This window comes from Ursus americanus, chromosome 30, assembly GCF_024610735.1.
Source record: "Ursus americanus isolate L20-20 chromosome 30, mUrsAme1.1.p, whole genome shotgun sequence".
NCBI lineage: Eukaryota > Metazoa > Chordata > Mammalia > Carnivora > Ursidae > Ursus > Ursus americanus.
The window spans coordinates 26,552,409-26,567,686 of record NC_142156.1 but is presented as its reverse complement, the minus strand read 5'-3'; the positions used below and the strand labels follow the sequence as shown (position 1 = coordinate 26,567,686).

Here is a 15,278-nt window from a genome sequence, read left to right as displayed (position 1 = left end):
TGGTCATCATAAGAACAAGGTTAAGTGAATCTTCTTAACATCATCAATCCTCCCCCATCTCAACCCTGAGATCCTCCCCCTTCCTCTCCGCCTACTCAGACGTGGTTTTAGGCTCCTCCACCTGAAACCAACCTCTGGGGTTTGAACGTCCTTGTCCAGGGCCCTGTCAGAGCTCTGTATATTCTGGCAGTCTCCAGTCTGAGCTCCAGGGTCCTACAACCAGCCGTCTGCTTCATCTCTCCCCTTGGGAATCCCCTCAGATATCCCCACCCTAACTTCTCCAAATCAGAGCTTGGAATTGTCCTGTCCCCCCATACACAAATCTCCCAGGTTCCTCCCTCTCAATAAATGGCACTGTGACCTTCCCTGCTGTCCTCCTTGATCCCCACTTTCCTCGGCCCCCGGCATTCTGATTCACCACCTCCTTCTGTCCCTTTGGGTCCCAGGGCTCACGTCCATGGCTGCCACCGAGCCATCCCACTCGGGTCCTTGTTCCCTTCTTCTAATTCTCCACACAGCAGCCAGAGTGACCCCTAATATCCAATGGAGCGGATGGCCACTCACTGCATTTAGAAGAAATCCAAGGTCCTTGGCAGGACTTTTGGTACCCGGGAGGTCTCTGGCCTCACTGACCTCTCTCATGTGTTTCTGGCCACTCTTCCCTTACCCATTGTCCCCAGACTGGCTTCTTGTCACTGCCTAGGACACGGCCAGCACCCGGTCCTCGGGCCCTTGTCATTGGCTTCTCTGGAGGTGATGGTGCCTGAGTCCCTCTGGATGAGGAGGGGCGGGGGCGGCCGCGCAGCTACCCTCTCCTTGAAATCGGTATTCACAGCGTAGCTCCGCCAGTGGGTTCCAACCACTGTGAATTCCCAGATTGCATGCTTACGGAATCCTTTCCACGGGTATGAATTGTTGGAGTTTACAGACTTAAAATGTTAAAGTGCTCATTTCTTGCTGTCCTCAGAGTTATATAAAACAACGTCAGCAGTGTTTGTTATCAAAATAGCAAACATATCTAGAAGTTCTTGATTAACATTCTTCTTGGGCCCACTATTGTCTAATGGCTATAGAAGGAATCTAAAATAGCAAAAGAAGATGGGAACATGAGCATTTCAGGGAAAAACAATGAGCCAGTCGAGGCACCAGAGAACTTTCCTTATTTCATATGTCTCCTCGTTACGTTTTTTCATCAAGGCTTTACTTATTCTAATTACCGTATATTTTCAATGTTCTAGTCTACTTCTAACATGTATAGGATGACCCCTTCTTACTTTAAGTAAGAGCTTGGGCTCGGTTACAGATGTGGATATTATTTTAAAATTTAATCTGGGGGCCCTGTTCCAAGTGAAAATAAAATAACAAATACCTAAGTACGTTCTAATTTATAGCTATGCCTGTAATTTTATAGAAAGCAAAAAGATGAACAGAACTGAAAACAAGGGTCTGAGCAAAATGAATACACCTGTTTCTGGTTCTTCCTTGAAACACTGATTCCCAATGGCGTTTCAGTTTTCCATCTACCGAACCTGTGCCCTTTTCAAAGCTGACTCCTGTAGGAAGATGCTAATGCTTTGTTCCTTGCACTCAAGAGAGTTCAGGGACCCTGGGGGGGGGGCAGCATAACCAAGGGTGTAAGGGTAGCTTCAGAGAGGCCAGGCTGTGCCCAGAAGCTTACTTACTATTGTGCGCAGTCAATCAGCTGGTACTCGTTGGACCTCTCAAAGCACGCCTTCACGCCTTCGTCATCCCAGAGTTTCTTCACGTGATCGAAGAATTCCTAACATTCGAGAAAGTTCGAAATAAGAAAGCACAGGTGTTAGAATCTTTAAAAAAGTTAAAAGGAAAAAGAAACAGCCAAAAAGATTTTCGCAGGTAGCACACGAATTGTCTTCCTTGTAGGACCCGACTTCACACACCGTAAAACGCACAGGACATGAGATCAGCAAGAGGAGAATGGATGCACCTGTGTTACTGTCGCTCGAGTCAACTTGTCAAACATGCCTGTCCTTCCAGAAAGTTCCCCCAAATGAAAATTACGTGTCAAAAGTAATTTTGTGGCATTCATCAACAATATCTACAACAGCTCTTTTAACAATAATTTTAAAGTTCTTCATTCTCAGTCACCTGCCTAGTGGTACTGTCAGTTCAGCAGTGAAAAGCATGCCTATTGCAACGGTACGTTCTGTTTTTGCTGTTGTCTTTTAACATTCCCGCAAGCCGTGATTATGAACAGCCATGACGGAGCAGACGGGTTCAATTCGGCCCAGAAGCCTTAGGTACATCAGAAGGAAACCTCGAAAATGTCACTCTTTGGGGATTCTAATTCACTGTTTTTTGGTATTTTTAAAACTACGGGTTACATGTGAACTGTGATTTTTGGTTCCCTCAAGCCCATGTGGGCGCAGAGCTCAATTTCATCCATCACAGCGAGGAGCGCCCTTCCAACCAAGAACTCTCCTTCTCTTAAAGTAAGAGGTGGCTTTGTGATCTCCTATTTCCAAAATTACCCAAATTGAATTAACATCACTATGGAAGCAAATGACAACACATCAGCTGCTAAATATAAAAGAAGTTACGTAAATTTTCACAAACCCGTTCATTAGAATATTTATATCCCTTCCCACGTCCGTCACCTGCCCTCACGGCAGCCTCGGGAAGCACCCATTCCCATCTCTGATCTGCACCGAAGGGCCTGGGGCTTCCGACGCCTCGTGTCCATCGGTTTTTTCGGAGAAAAAAAAATAAAGGGCTGGTTCCTTTCTTGAAGATTCAGAATTCCATACAAGGGTGGACCTGAGGACTGGGTGGGGGGCCCTCTTCGAAAAAAGAAAAATAAAACCACGAGTACACAATTAGGTACAAAGCCTTAGAAGGGGCAGGAGCGGTGAGGGGCCACGGGGTCTGACATCCCAGTATCAGGGACAGTCTTTAAAGGTCTGCCGCATCTCTTCACCTATCGTCTGACCGGCCGCTCACTGTCATCAACAAACCCAAACCACCCACAACTGACAACGAAGGGGAACTCTCCCCATGAAGGAGGGAGCTGAACCTCCCAGCTTTTGTCTCCCTCAATTTATGGCTCCTTCTGGAATCTTCCACTGCTGCTCTCGTCACTCCAGGGAGGGAGTTTTTATAGGCTTCCTTACAAATTTGTTTTTCTTCTAAGAGCCATATGAACACACACACACACACACACACACACACACACACACACACACCCCAGATGAGAAATATTCTATTTTCTATTGTCAGGATGTTCTTGAGAGACAGTGATAACCTCTGTGTCATGGTGATATTTGGAATCGAGCCCCATCTCTCTCCCCTCCTGCAAACCCCAGTATACTAGTTTCTTGAATCAAGTTCCTTACTGTCTTGATCAGGTGTCAGGAACATTTTTTTCTTCAGCGGTCTGAGCTGAAGCCTCTGACACAGCATTCTGGAGGAGTGCTTGAATCAAGAACCCAAATGCACGGTTTCTGGGGTCCGTGTGGACAGCGGTAGTGAAACAGCAGTCGTGGGCACTGTGGTTTTAAAGCAGATGCTTGGACAACCCCGGAGGAACGCAAACGCAACAACGATCTCTGCTTCGCCTTTGTGGTTGGTGAACAGAGACACCGGCCTAGAGTTTAGCCAGGTCTCTAGGATTCTCCATGTTTACTTTTCGAGGGGTTCTAAAAACCTCGTGGAAAATTGCAGAGCTACTACTGCCGTTGCTTCAGGCTTTGATTAGGGAAAAATGTCAAACCTACAAAAATAGAGAGAATTCCCCAGGCCACTCATGACTCAGCCTCTGTGTTTACCAACACATGGCCAATTCTCTCTCTCACTTTTTAAAATAACTCATGCCTTTTCCCACATGGACTATTTTGAAGCGAATCTCTTATGTCCTATCATTTTATTTCAACATTATTTCTAAAAGATAAAGGCTTTTAAAAATCACAGCCACGATACCACTATCTCAACTCAAAATATAACAACAGATAGAGAAATGATTCTGTAAAACCATTAAATATTCAGTCAGCCAATGCAGCCTCTCTAGCAGCCAGGCTAGAGTTCTCATGCATTTGCGAAACCAACTGGGAAATAAATATGAGGAGTAACTTCGGTATGCCTCCATTAGCAACTGAGATGAATATTATTAAATAAAACTAATTTCAGGGTTGTGTGTGTGCCTGAAAAAAAAAAAGATGATTCACAGAGAAATGTAACCTGCTTTTGAAACTGAGAATATGTAGAAATCGAGAGCATAAAAAGAAAATTACTGACATTTCTTAGTTTTTTCTGTATTACTGAATGAGAATTGCCTTGCGATCTTCATGTATTTAGCAGATGAAATATGCAAACGTTTGTTATTTTTATTTTTTTATTTTTTTTAAAGATTTTATTTATTTATTTGACAGAGATAGAGACAGCCAGCGAGAGAGGGAACACAAGCAGGGGGAGTGGGAGAGGAAGAAGCAGGCGCCCAGCGGAGGAGCCTGATGTGGGGCTCGATCCCAGAACGCCGGGATCACGCCCTGAGCCGAAGGCAGACGCTTAACGACTGCGCCACCCAGGCGCCCCTGTTATTTTTTTTTTTAAAGATTTTTATTTATTTTTATTTGAGACAGAGATAGCTAGAGGGAGAGTATGAGCAGGGGGCGAGAGAGAAGCAGGCTACCCGCTGAGTAGGGAGCCTGATGTGGGGCTTGATCCCAGGACCCTGGGATCATGACCTGAGCCAAAGGCAGGTGCTTAACCGACTGAGCCACCCAGGTGCCCCAAACGTTTGTTATTTTTATTTAAAGGGCTTTGACATAGCATAACTTATAAGCTTACCAAGTCACTGCGTGGTACAGCTGAAACTAATTTCACAGTGTGTCTCAGCTCTACTCAAATTTAAAAAAAAATGAAAAAACCAAGGGAGTTTGCGTTGTGTTACAGAAAGTAAAAATGATAAAGATACCAAAATTAAACTTACTTTTACAAAGGCAGGGCTTTAACATTTTCATAGCGTCATCCTGATTTTTCAATCAAAATTTAAATTAAAAAAAATGCAAATATCTAACTCCTCCGTTTCGTGTTACAGCATTTTCCTGGTACTGCGGTCTACGTCTCCCTTTTCCACATGAAGTACAAAGCTAACCTAAGATTTTCAGAGGAGTCACAAGTGTTTTCTTTTCCTTTTAAATTCTTCACAACCGCTCTCAAATGGAAATCATACGACAAGAGGAAATATTAAGAATACAAATTCTTGCATGATATCCCTGCTGATACAACTTTTCGGTTACACTAACACCCGAGATCTATTTTTCATTTTTGAAATAAGAACCCAAAGTGTATTTCTTGTCTCTGGAAGGGAGTGTTGTGCGGTGGTTTGGAGCCGACGCTCTGGCCACGCACGCAGGTCTTGGGAAGAACTGCTTTCACATGCGGTGAGGGTGGAAATTGTCACTAGGTTGAGGGTAAAAACATTCTTCCTCATGCTCAACACCTGATATTCCTTCTAAGGTGACTTATGGAAAATATCTCGAATTTTAGTATCAGGAATACTTTTTTTTTTTTTCATTTCTGAAGAAAGCACTTTTTTTTTTTAAAGATTTTATTTATTCATTTGACAGAGATAGAGACAGCCAGCGAGAGAGGGAACACAAGCAGGGGGAGTGGGAGAGGAAGAAGCAGGCTCATAGCGGAGGAGCCTGATGTGGGGCTCGATCCCATAACGCCGGGATCACGCCCTGAGCCGAAGGCAGACGCTTAACGACTGAGCCACCCAGGCGCCCCAAGAAAGCGCTTTTTATATTTTTTTATTATTTTTTAATCTTCAGAGACCTGTGTTTTTGTTTTTATTTACGTCACTGAATTGACCGCAGGAAAGCCTAGAGGTCCCGTTTTGGGGTCAGTCCTCGTGTGTGTGTAGGGCTTGGCTTTACCCCCTGGATGCTAACTTCACTTCTGCTTCCACGTAACGTGCCTCCTGTTCTTAATTCCATTCTCCTGCATTTTCAGTTATTTTATGACCTTGTATTATAACTTTGTGACCAGCACTAAATCCTTTCTGGAACAAGCTGAAGCATAAATAAACGTTTGACCGAACTTTTTATGGGAACGTAGTGGATAACATCCGCCACCACAATCAAATGGACCTTGGAAACAGGCAGTTTCAGGTCAGAACCCACTTATTTACATGGAATTTTCTAAAGCTCAATTTTAGGTCTGATTCATCTAAAATACGCGCACTCAAGTTTATCCCTCGGATAACAGAATGATCAAACAGGTTTTCGTCATCTGTGTTTTCAAATGTCTGCTGAATATCCAGTCTCTGTGTGGGATCTGTCATGCCTGCTGACACTGTGGTTTTGTTAGTCACAATCTCTGTCCATCCTCAAATCTAATTTAATACAGTATGTCTCAAATTCTATTTAGAAACAACTTCCGGAAACTATGTTTAAAAAAAAAACCCAAAGATTAAGATCCTTAGCAGTCTCCTCGCCCATGTCTTTCCTCTGACAACCCTAGGCAACAATCTTCACAGTAACCACATATAAAAAGAGGTCATGCCTAACACTTACTGAGCGCCTCGTGTGTTCCAGACAATGTGCTAAGTGCCATATATACAAGGTCTCATCTGAGACAACCCTGCCTTGTAGGCGATTCAATTCCCATTTGACTGATGGCAAAAGACGTATGATTAAGGATACTTTATACTTACTCAAGCTCTCTTGGAAGGAAGTGGCCAAACCTAGCTTCAAAAGCATGCTCTGAGGCCAGCTACCTTCCTCCTCTCTGCTGAATGGCTGCTCTCTGAGCCTGGAGACCAGGGAGGACAAAGGCAAGTTTGCAATATACCCCACACTCGTCTATTTTTTTCCCTTTAGGACAGCCTACTTTAACTATTCTTAGAATCATTTTTAACATCTTTTGAGGTATGCTATATATACCATAGGATTCACCCTTTTATTTATACAGTCATGCCACCACCGACACAAGCAAGTTTCAGAACACCTCCATCATCTCCTTACCCTTCTTTGCAGCCAAGCCCGGCCCCCATCCCTGGTCTCAGACGCAGTGAATCGAACATCTGTCCCCACAGTTTTGCCTTTTCCAAGAAATTTCATATAAATGAAATCACCTCGTCTTTTGTGTCTGTCTTCTTTGACTTAGCATGGAATTTTTGAGATTCACCCATTTTGCTATGTACATTAATGCAGTTTGCTGAGTTCTACTCTGTTGTATGACTGTACCATGTTTTGAGCTATTTCCAGTTCTTGACTGCCATGAAGAGGGCTGTTTGGAATATCTGTGTACCACACTGGGCTGATTCCACCCAGGAGAGGAATTGCTGGATTATATGGTAGGTGTTTAACTTTAAAAAAACCTGTTGCACTCTTTTCCAAAGTGGCTATTACATTATACATTGTCAAGAGATCAGTGTCTCGGGGTCCCAGTTACACCACATCCTCTTTAATACCTCGCTTTGTCAGTCTTTTTATGTGAATTACTCTGGTGGGTATGTATGTAGTGGCATCTAATTGGGGTTTCAGTTTGCATTTCCCTAATGACCAATGAGTTTGAACACCTTTTCATGTGATCGTTGGCTACTTGCATATCTTCTTTTTAAGTGTCTGCTCAAATATTTTGCCCATTTTTTAAAAATTGGGTTGTACGTCTTCTTACTGTTGAGCTTTACCTCTTTCACAAGAATAAGACGTTTGAAAAAAATTGTCTGGATGTAAGTCCTTTGTCAGCTACAGGTTTTGCAAATATTTCCTCGCAAACTGCAGCTTGCATTTTAATTTTCTTGAGCATCTTTCGATGAGCAAAGTTTAAAATTTTTTTTATTTTTTAATTTTTTTAAATTTATTTGACAGAGACAGCCAGCGAGAGAGGGAATACAAGCAGGCGGAGTGGGAGAGGAAGGAGCAGGCTCATAGCGGAGGAGCCTGATGTGGGGCTTGATCCCATAACGCCGGGATCACGCCCTGAGCCGAAGGCAGACACTTAACGACTGCGCCACCCAGGTGCCCCCAAAGTTTTAAATTTTGCTGATGTCCAATTAATCAATTTTATCCTTTTAACATTTATGCTTTTTTTTGTGTTCTAAGAAATCTTTGCCTAACCCAAAGTTAAAAAAAATATTTCCCCCAAGTTTTCTTCTGAAAGTTTTACATTTATAGCTCTTACCTTTAGGTCTATGATTCCTTTGAGTTCATGTTTGAGTATGGTATGAGGACAAGGTCCAGTTTCACTTTTTTCCGTACAGGTAACCAGCTTCCCCAATGTATTTATTGCAAAGACTACCCTTCCCCACTGAATTACCTTGGTACCTTTGTTGAAATGGACCCTCTACATGTGGGTCTATTTCTGGACACTGAGTTCTGTTTCACCGACATGTCTCTTCTTATGCCAACAACACACTGTCTTGATTTCTGTGGCCTCGTCTTAAGTCTTAAAATTCGTAGTGTTAAGTCTTCCACTTCGCTCCTCCTTTTCCACATCATTTTGGCCATACTAGGTCTTTTGAATTTCCACATACATTTTAGAACTAGCTTGTCCATTCGTATGAGAAAGCCTGTTGATTTGAGATTGCATTGACTCTATAGTTCACTGAAGGGAGAAGTGCCACCTTAACAATAATGAGGGTTCTAAGCCATGAACGTGATGTATTTATTTATTTATGTCTTATTTAAATCCTTTCAATAATACTTTGTAGTTTCCTGTGTATAGATCTTTCATATCATTTGTTAAATTTTTTCCTCTGTAGACTTCTTGGATGTTATTTTAAGTGTACAGGTTTTTAAAGTTTCACTTTTGGATTTTTGTCCTTGCTAGTACATAGAAATACGATTGGTGTCTGTATTTGAGCTTGCACCTGCAACCTTGTTAATTTCAACTGTTAGTTCCAGAAGCTTTAAAGTGCAGCTGTGGACAGAAACAGTCACCTGCATAGCTCTGGCCTCTCCCTCTCTCTCTCCCCAGAGCATGACCCATAAGGCCTGGGGCAGAATCAGAATTCTCTGTGGTTCCAAGTATAGGGCTCTGAGCCAAAGGGACTTCACTTTCATGGCTTTTGCTGCTTTTAAACACTTCCCCCCCCCAAAAAAAAAGCTATACTAAGATTTGTCTAGAGAGTCTATCTTTTATTTCCAAGTTTTAATGTCACAAATCAACTGTGGTAAGTATAAAGTTTTAGTTACTCAGATCCATGAACCATAACAGAGAATTGAATAAATCAACCTTATAGTGACGAGAACATAATTTTCCTCAAGTATTTTTCTTCCACAAACTTAATTTTTTAGCTTTTGATTTCCCCTTCACAATACTCCCACTCTTATGCCTAAAAATCTCTCTGTAAAATCTTCATCCTCTGAGAAAATTGTGCACTGGGAGAATGCCTAAGAGACTCGCTAGAGAAACTTATTTGTGTGGGAACAGAAATAAAATAATTAGGTATTTTCATTAGGGATAAGACACTCAAAGAATCACGACTTTAGTCCTTGGTTCCAGACAATTCTCTATCAAATTTTCTGACAAAAGTTCTCCTTAGAACATCAGGCCTGCATTACGTAACACTTCAAGGTATTATTCTTGGTCTTTTTAGTCACTCCGAATCCTTTCTGTGCTGAGAGGCAAAATGAAGTGAGGAACCCTCCTTTTGGGGAAGAAAGTTAGATTTGAAGGAAATGTCTTTAAAAGTGTGTTTGCTGGGGCGCCTGGGTGGCACAGCGGTGAAGCGTCTGCCTTCGGCTCAGGGCGTGATCCTGGCGTTATGGGATCGAGCCCCACATCAGGCTCCTCCGCTATGAGCCTGCTTCTTCCTCTCCCACTCCCCCTGCTTGTGTTCCCTCTCTCGCTGGCTGTCTCTATCTCTGTCAAATAAATAAATAAAATCTTAAAAAAAAAGTGTGTTTGCTATATTCCGACTGGCAACAATTATAGAATTAGATACACATTTCTTTGGGAAGATTTCAGTGTAAAACATACTAAAGATTTCTAAGGAGGGATCAGAAAATGTTTATGGTTTGAGCATGGATTTTTGTATTTGGGTGCGTGGGTTCAAATCCTAGTGACTGAGACTCAGTTTCCTCCTCTGCTTCACAGGGATAAAACAGTTCTCCCGGGCAGAGGTTGGCCGGGACAGATCCATATCTGGTGAACAGGTGGAGGCAGGTGGCCGAGGGGGTACACGTGTGAGGGGTGAGGATGGGAAGGAGACGAAGAAAGGATGGCCACAATGACAAGACAAGAAGTGGGATGGAGTGACGTGAGGGGGGATATTCTGACTCAGGACAGTCAAGAAGTCAAGACTGTGACACCAACACTGAAGGGCTGACACGTGGTGAGGGTCAGGGAGAGTCCTCCAGCTTTGGACACAGGATGGTACCCAGACCTTGGTGCTGTAATTTTGGTAAGAATGTGGCAAGACCTGCCAGATTCCAACAGCCAAGAGGGAAACGCATGGTGAGGACACAGAAGTCATGGTAGGCTGGAGAACTGAGTTCTAGAAACATCTACAGAACACCTGGTGCTGGGTGTGGGAAAGAGAGGGCACCTGATTTCAGAAAGTCAGCAGAGGGATGAGCTCCAATCACCAGCATGAGGCAGGTTACGTGTGGCTGTGCAGGGAACCAACAACGTGGGCAGTGCTTAACTTCCAGCTGAGTGCTTCTGATTCCTGGATTTACCCTTGGCTTTCAGACCCCCAGGAAAGGCCCCCCGCGAGTGTGACTTGTCCAGATTCATGCACTTGACAGCCAGGGAGGGAGTGAAGCTGGCTGAATAGAACTGTGTCTGATTACTAGAAGGAAGGGAAGAAAAGGGCACAGAATACTTCCAGAAGAACGTGTGCTACAACTTGGAAAATCCGCCTTAACGGCTGGGTGCCGTGAACTGAGGCTCTGCACAGGGAGAGGGGGCCAGGGACCTCATGAAACGTGGGACCCCGCCGCTCTGCGGCACCAAACCAGCGAGAGCCTTCTCTGGGAGGCAACAAAGAGCCTCCACAAATTTCGACACCTCGCACTACATCGGAGGCATTAGGTGATCGAAATCTCTAGGTAGAGATAAGATGGTATTTCAAAGGCAACTGCTCGCTGAGCCCCTTTGCAAGGAGGCAGCGGCTACAACACAGATCACAGCCAACCGACATAAGAGGGAAAGAAAACCATCCCAAATGCCAAACACCTTGCAATTCTATCCTCTCACGCTGGTGCAAGAGAGGCTTGCAGATTTCTTCCAGGTCGGGGACTCTCTGATTTCACGGTTTATATTTTCCCTCTTCCTTTTTATTTTGTAGGCAACCGTTTTATTGAGATGTAATTCATATACCGTACAATTCACCCATTTAAAAGTCGTACAATTCAACGGTTCTTCAGTATATCTGCCGAGGGGGCAACCATCTCCACAACTGCTTCTGGAACATGACCTCTCCAAGGAAGCCCCATATTGTCAGCAGTCACTCCCGGCGTTCCCTCCCCTCAGCCTCTGGCAACCACCAATCTACTTTCTGTCTCCTTGGATTCGCCTGTTCTGGACATTTCACGCACGTGGAATTGTGTAAGATGTGACCTTTTGCGTCTGGCGTTTTCACTCGGCAGCCTGTTTTCAGGTTCATTCATGTTATAGCATGAATCGTACTTTGCTCCTTTTTATGGCTAAATAATACTCCATCGTGTGACGGACCACATTCTGTGTATCCGTTCACCATCTGATGGACGTTTGGGTTGTTCGCACTCCGGCTCTTGTGGCTCATGCTGCCACGAACATCCCTGCACGAGCGTGTCTCTTGGGCACCTACGTAGGAAGGAGGCTCCTTTCTCTCCCGGAAATGTGGGAGACCATCTACAAGAGTTACTAGTTGGATTTCTGATTCCATGTTTGTTTAGTTCATCTCAGCGTTTGATAACCCGACCAAACGCTCAGTCATGTGTTCTCACCGAGGCAGACAGCGTGGCAGAGACCACAAAATGGCCAATCCCGTCCAGCTTTTGAATGTAGTTCAGGTTTAAATGTGAACACGGACAGACCGGCCATTCTTGAATTCCTGACCATTGCAAAACCATAAGGGAGCCTCAATGATGACCTGAGGGCCCAGCTCCTCCCGCAGGGACCGGACACCACCCGGCGGCCAGTGGCCAGCAGTCCCCTCCTGAGCTCAGATGGGGCCCTGTCGTGTGGAAAGAGGAGGCCCAGGGAAGAGGCAGAACCAGTTCTTCTCCTTTGGAGCTTGCAGTGACCAAGTGAGTGTCTGGAAGGAGAGATGTCTGGGGCGGAGACGGTGATTATTCCTTCCAAACCCGCCACCCGTGGACTCACTCAAAACAATACGTGTCGTTCCTTCCTTGGCTCACTGATGCTACTGAGGGCTTGGGATGGGTAAGACTTGTGAGGGGCAAGAAAAACAAAGTTAAAGAAAAGAAAAACAAAGGGCCTGGCGGGCAAGAAAGGGGGATTTCTTGTGCGGGTGACGATTAGGTGTTGAGTTCGGTGGTCGGTCCTCAGTCTGGTTCCCTGATCTGTCATAAGCAGCTCGAGCACAGCCGACCACTGCCTCTGTACTCCAGGCTTCCAAGACGTCTCCCTCTCTCCTGACTTTCCTCCTGTCCCATGGGCGCTCTTGCTTGATGCTCTTTGCTTGGTCCTTCTCCCTCCTCAGCCTCCTAACACTGGACGGACTCATGGATCCTCCTGGGTCGTCTTCTCTGTCTAAGCTCACTGACTTGGCGACCTCCTCCATCTTGTGGTTTCAATGCTGTGAATGTCCGAGTGACTCTCACATTAGCGTCTCCAGCTTGGACCTCGCCTCTGAATTCTGCACTCGCACACCCACTGCCCGCCTGACATCAACGCTTGAATTCTAACAGGCAACTGCAACTCAGGCAGTCCAGAACAGGAGGCCTCAGTTTCCCCCTAAAGCGCTCTCTGCTTGAAGTCTTCCCCCGTTGATGGCAATGCCACAATTCACTTGCTCGGTCCAAAACCCCTGGGGTCACCTTTGACGCCTCTTTTTCGCACCTGACATGGGATACTTAAGGAAATCCCCTTAGCTGTACTTCCAGAATACACCCAGATTCTGATCACGTCTTAGACCTGCACCACTGCATTCCTGGTGGAAGGTGTCATCCAGGACGGGGAGGTATTGCCACAGAATCCCACCTGGCCTGTTTCCACCCTTTCTTGCCACAGTCTGTTCAACTCTGGAGCCATGGATTCTTTGAGACCATAAGTCAGATCACATTACCATTGGGTTCAAAACAACCCCATGCTAACAACCCAGGGTCCAGAGATGGACGAATGGATGAACAAAATGTGGTAGAGACATACAGTGGAACGATTCAGTCTTAAAAAGGAAGGAGATTCTGGAATATGTTACAACGGGGATGAACTCTGGGGAAATTACGCTCAGTGAAACAAGCCAGCCACGAAAGGATGAACACTGTGATTCCACTTGCATGAAGCAGCTGGAGTAGTCAAATTCATAGAGAAGAGAGTAGAATAATGGTTGCCAGTGCGTGGGGTGAGGGGAATGAGGAGTTAGTGTTTAATGGGGACAGAGTTTCAGTTTGGGAAGATGAGAAAGTTCTGGTATGGATGGCGGTGATGGTCGTACAACAATGTGGATGTACTTAAAACAACAGAACTCATACACTTAAAAATGGTTAAGATGGTAAATTTTATGTTTTGTATATTTCACCACAAAAAGAGTCTATTAAGAAAACCAAACCAAACCCATTCAATGCTTCCCATCCGAGAGCAAAATGTGAAGTCCCCACATTACCTGACTCCCCCTTCCCCATTCCCTTTCTGACCTCACCTCCCTGACCTCTTGCCTGGCTCACTCTTCTCCTGACACACAGGGCTGGCTCTTCCTGGGAGAGGCCCAGTACTCCGCCACTCCCCGGGCACTGTGCATGCTTTTCTCACTGACTGGACTCCCTTTAGGCCTCTGCTCAAATGCCACACTGTCCTAACAACCCTATGTATTGTTCTCCTTTCTCCTCCCCCCAGCCATCAACATACTGTGAGCTTACCTGCTTCGTGGCTGTGATCTTGTCTGCCCCACTAGAATGTCGGCCCCATGAATGTAAGCTCTTCTGTCTCCTGCTGTATCCACAGCACCTAGAACCTTGCCTGCCAGATACACAGTCGATGGCTATTTTTGGAATCTGTGACTGGGTGGGAGGTCATTGGGGGTTTGGATCAGGAGAACCCCAGAGCTCTGCTTTACAAATGTGACTGCAGGGGTGACAGGAATGTGTATCGCAGTGATAAGCACGGTATACAGCAAGGCTGGAATGAACTTGCCAAGGGAGAGGGGGAGCGAGAAAGCAGGGAAGGATGACTAGGACGGGACCTCAGAAATCCCCTAGATTTGGAGGATTAGAGGGTTGGAGGAAGAGGAGAGCCAGGGGAATGAAAACCAAGACATATTCAGGGGCAGGGCCGCTAGCAAAGGTGGAATTCAACCGGATTACCAAGGTAAAAGTGAAAAACCACGCGTAACAAGGTGGTCGACAGATGGCTTCCTTCGAATCAGTTGAGTCATTCCAATAAGAGCTGAAGACAGTTTCCAAGGAAAGCCGCAAACAGAATGGTTCTAGTTCTGACTCTCTCAATGCATCTTTAAGGGCCAAATGATAAAATGAGTGAGCAGCAATAGGAATTTAGATGGGAGTCCAGCAGAAGGATGGTGTTTATTTTATCAGTTTTTTCCCACCTTGACTCTAAGTATCAAGAGAATGATATTTTCTAGGCAAATGGAATATCAAGAGGGAATACACTGAGGCATCTGTCAGATTACAGGAAGAAGAAATATTTTTCATTGCATTTTTATCCTAAATCCACCTTTCCTCCTACCACAAGAAAAATGTCCTTCAACTTTCAAGGAAACAGGTAACCAAGTTCATATTTGAAAAAGCTTTGAAAAAATAAGCACGATATATGATGGTTAAGTATCACACTGATCATTGTTCTAAGGACCAGCCTGGGATGACTTCCCTGACAGTATCTCCCTATTCCCCACCCCCAGAGCACTGTCCTCGGAAGAACCTGGTACTTAAAGATGGTGGAGGAGAGCAGTCCCAGAGTCTCTCCTTGGATGTCTAGTGAATGTCTTAAACTCAACAGGGGCAGAGTTGAACTCCTGATACCCCCAAACCTGCCCCCACTATAGCTTTCATATGTAAGCGGATGGCAACTTTGTCTTTCCAGTTGCTCAGACCAAGCGTGAGGACATCCCGATGCTTCTCTTTCCCTCCCCGACCACCTGTAATCCATCAGCGTGGCTCTACTTTCAA

The 15,278-nt window shown here is 45.0% G+C and overlaps 1 protein-coding gene across 2 annotated transcripts in view; it reads right to left on the bottom strand.

The window, feature by feature from the left end:
* Positions 1-15,278, bottom strand: part of GNAL (G protein subunit alpha L) — a 143,151-nt gene that overhangs the window by 43,681 nt on the left and 84,192 nt on the right. For both annotated transcript variants that reach the window (XM_087857481.1, XM_045815128.2), the window contains exon 5: positions 1,683-1,780. In XM_087857481.1, coding sequence (XP_087713607.1) covers positions 1,683-1,780 — 98 coding nt within the window. The remainder of the gene's footprint in view (positions 1-1,682; positions 1,781-15,278) is intronic.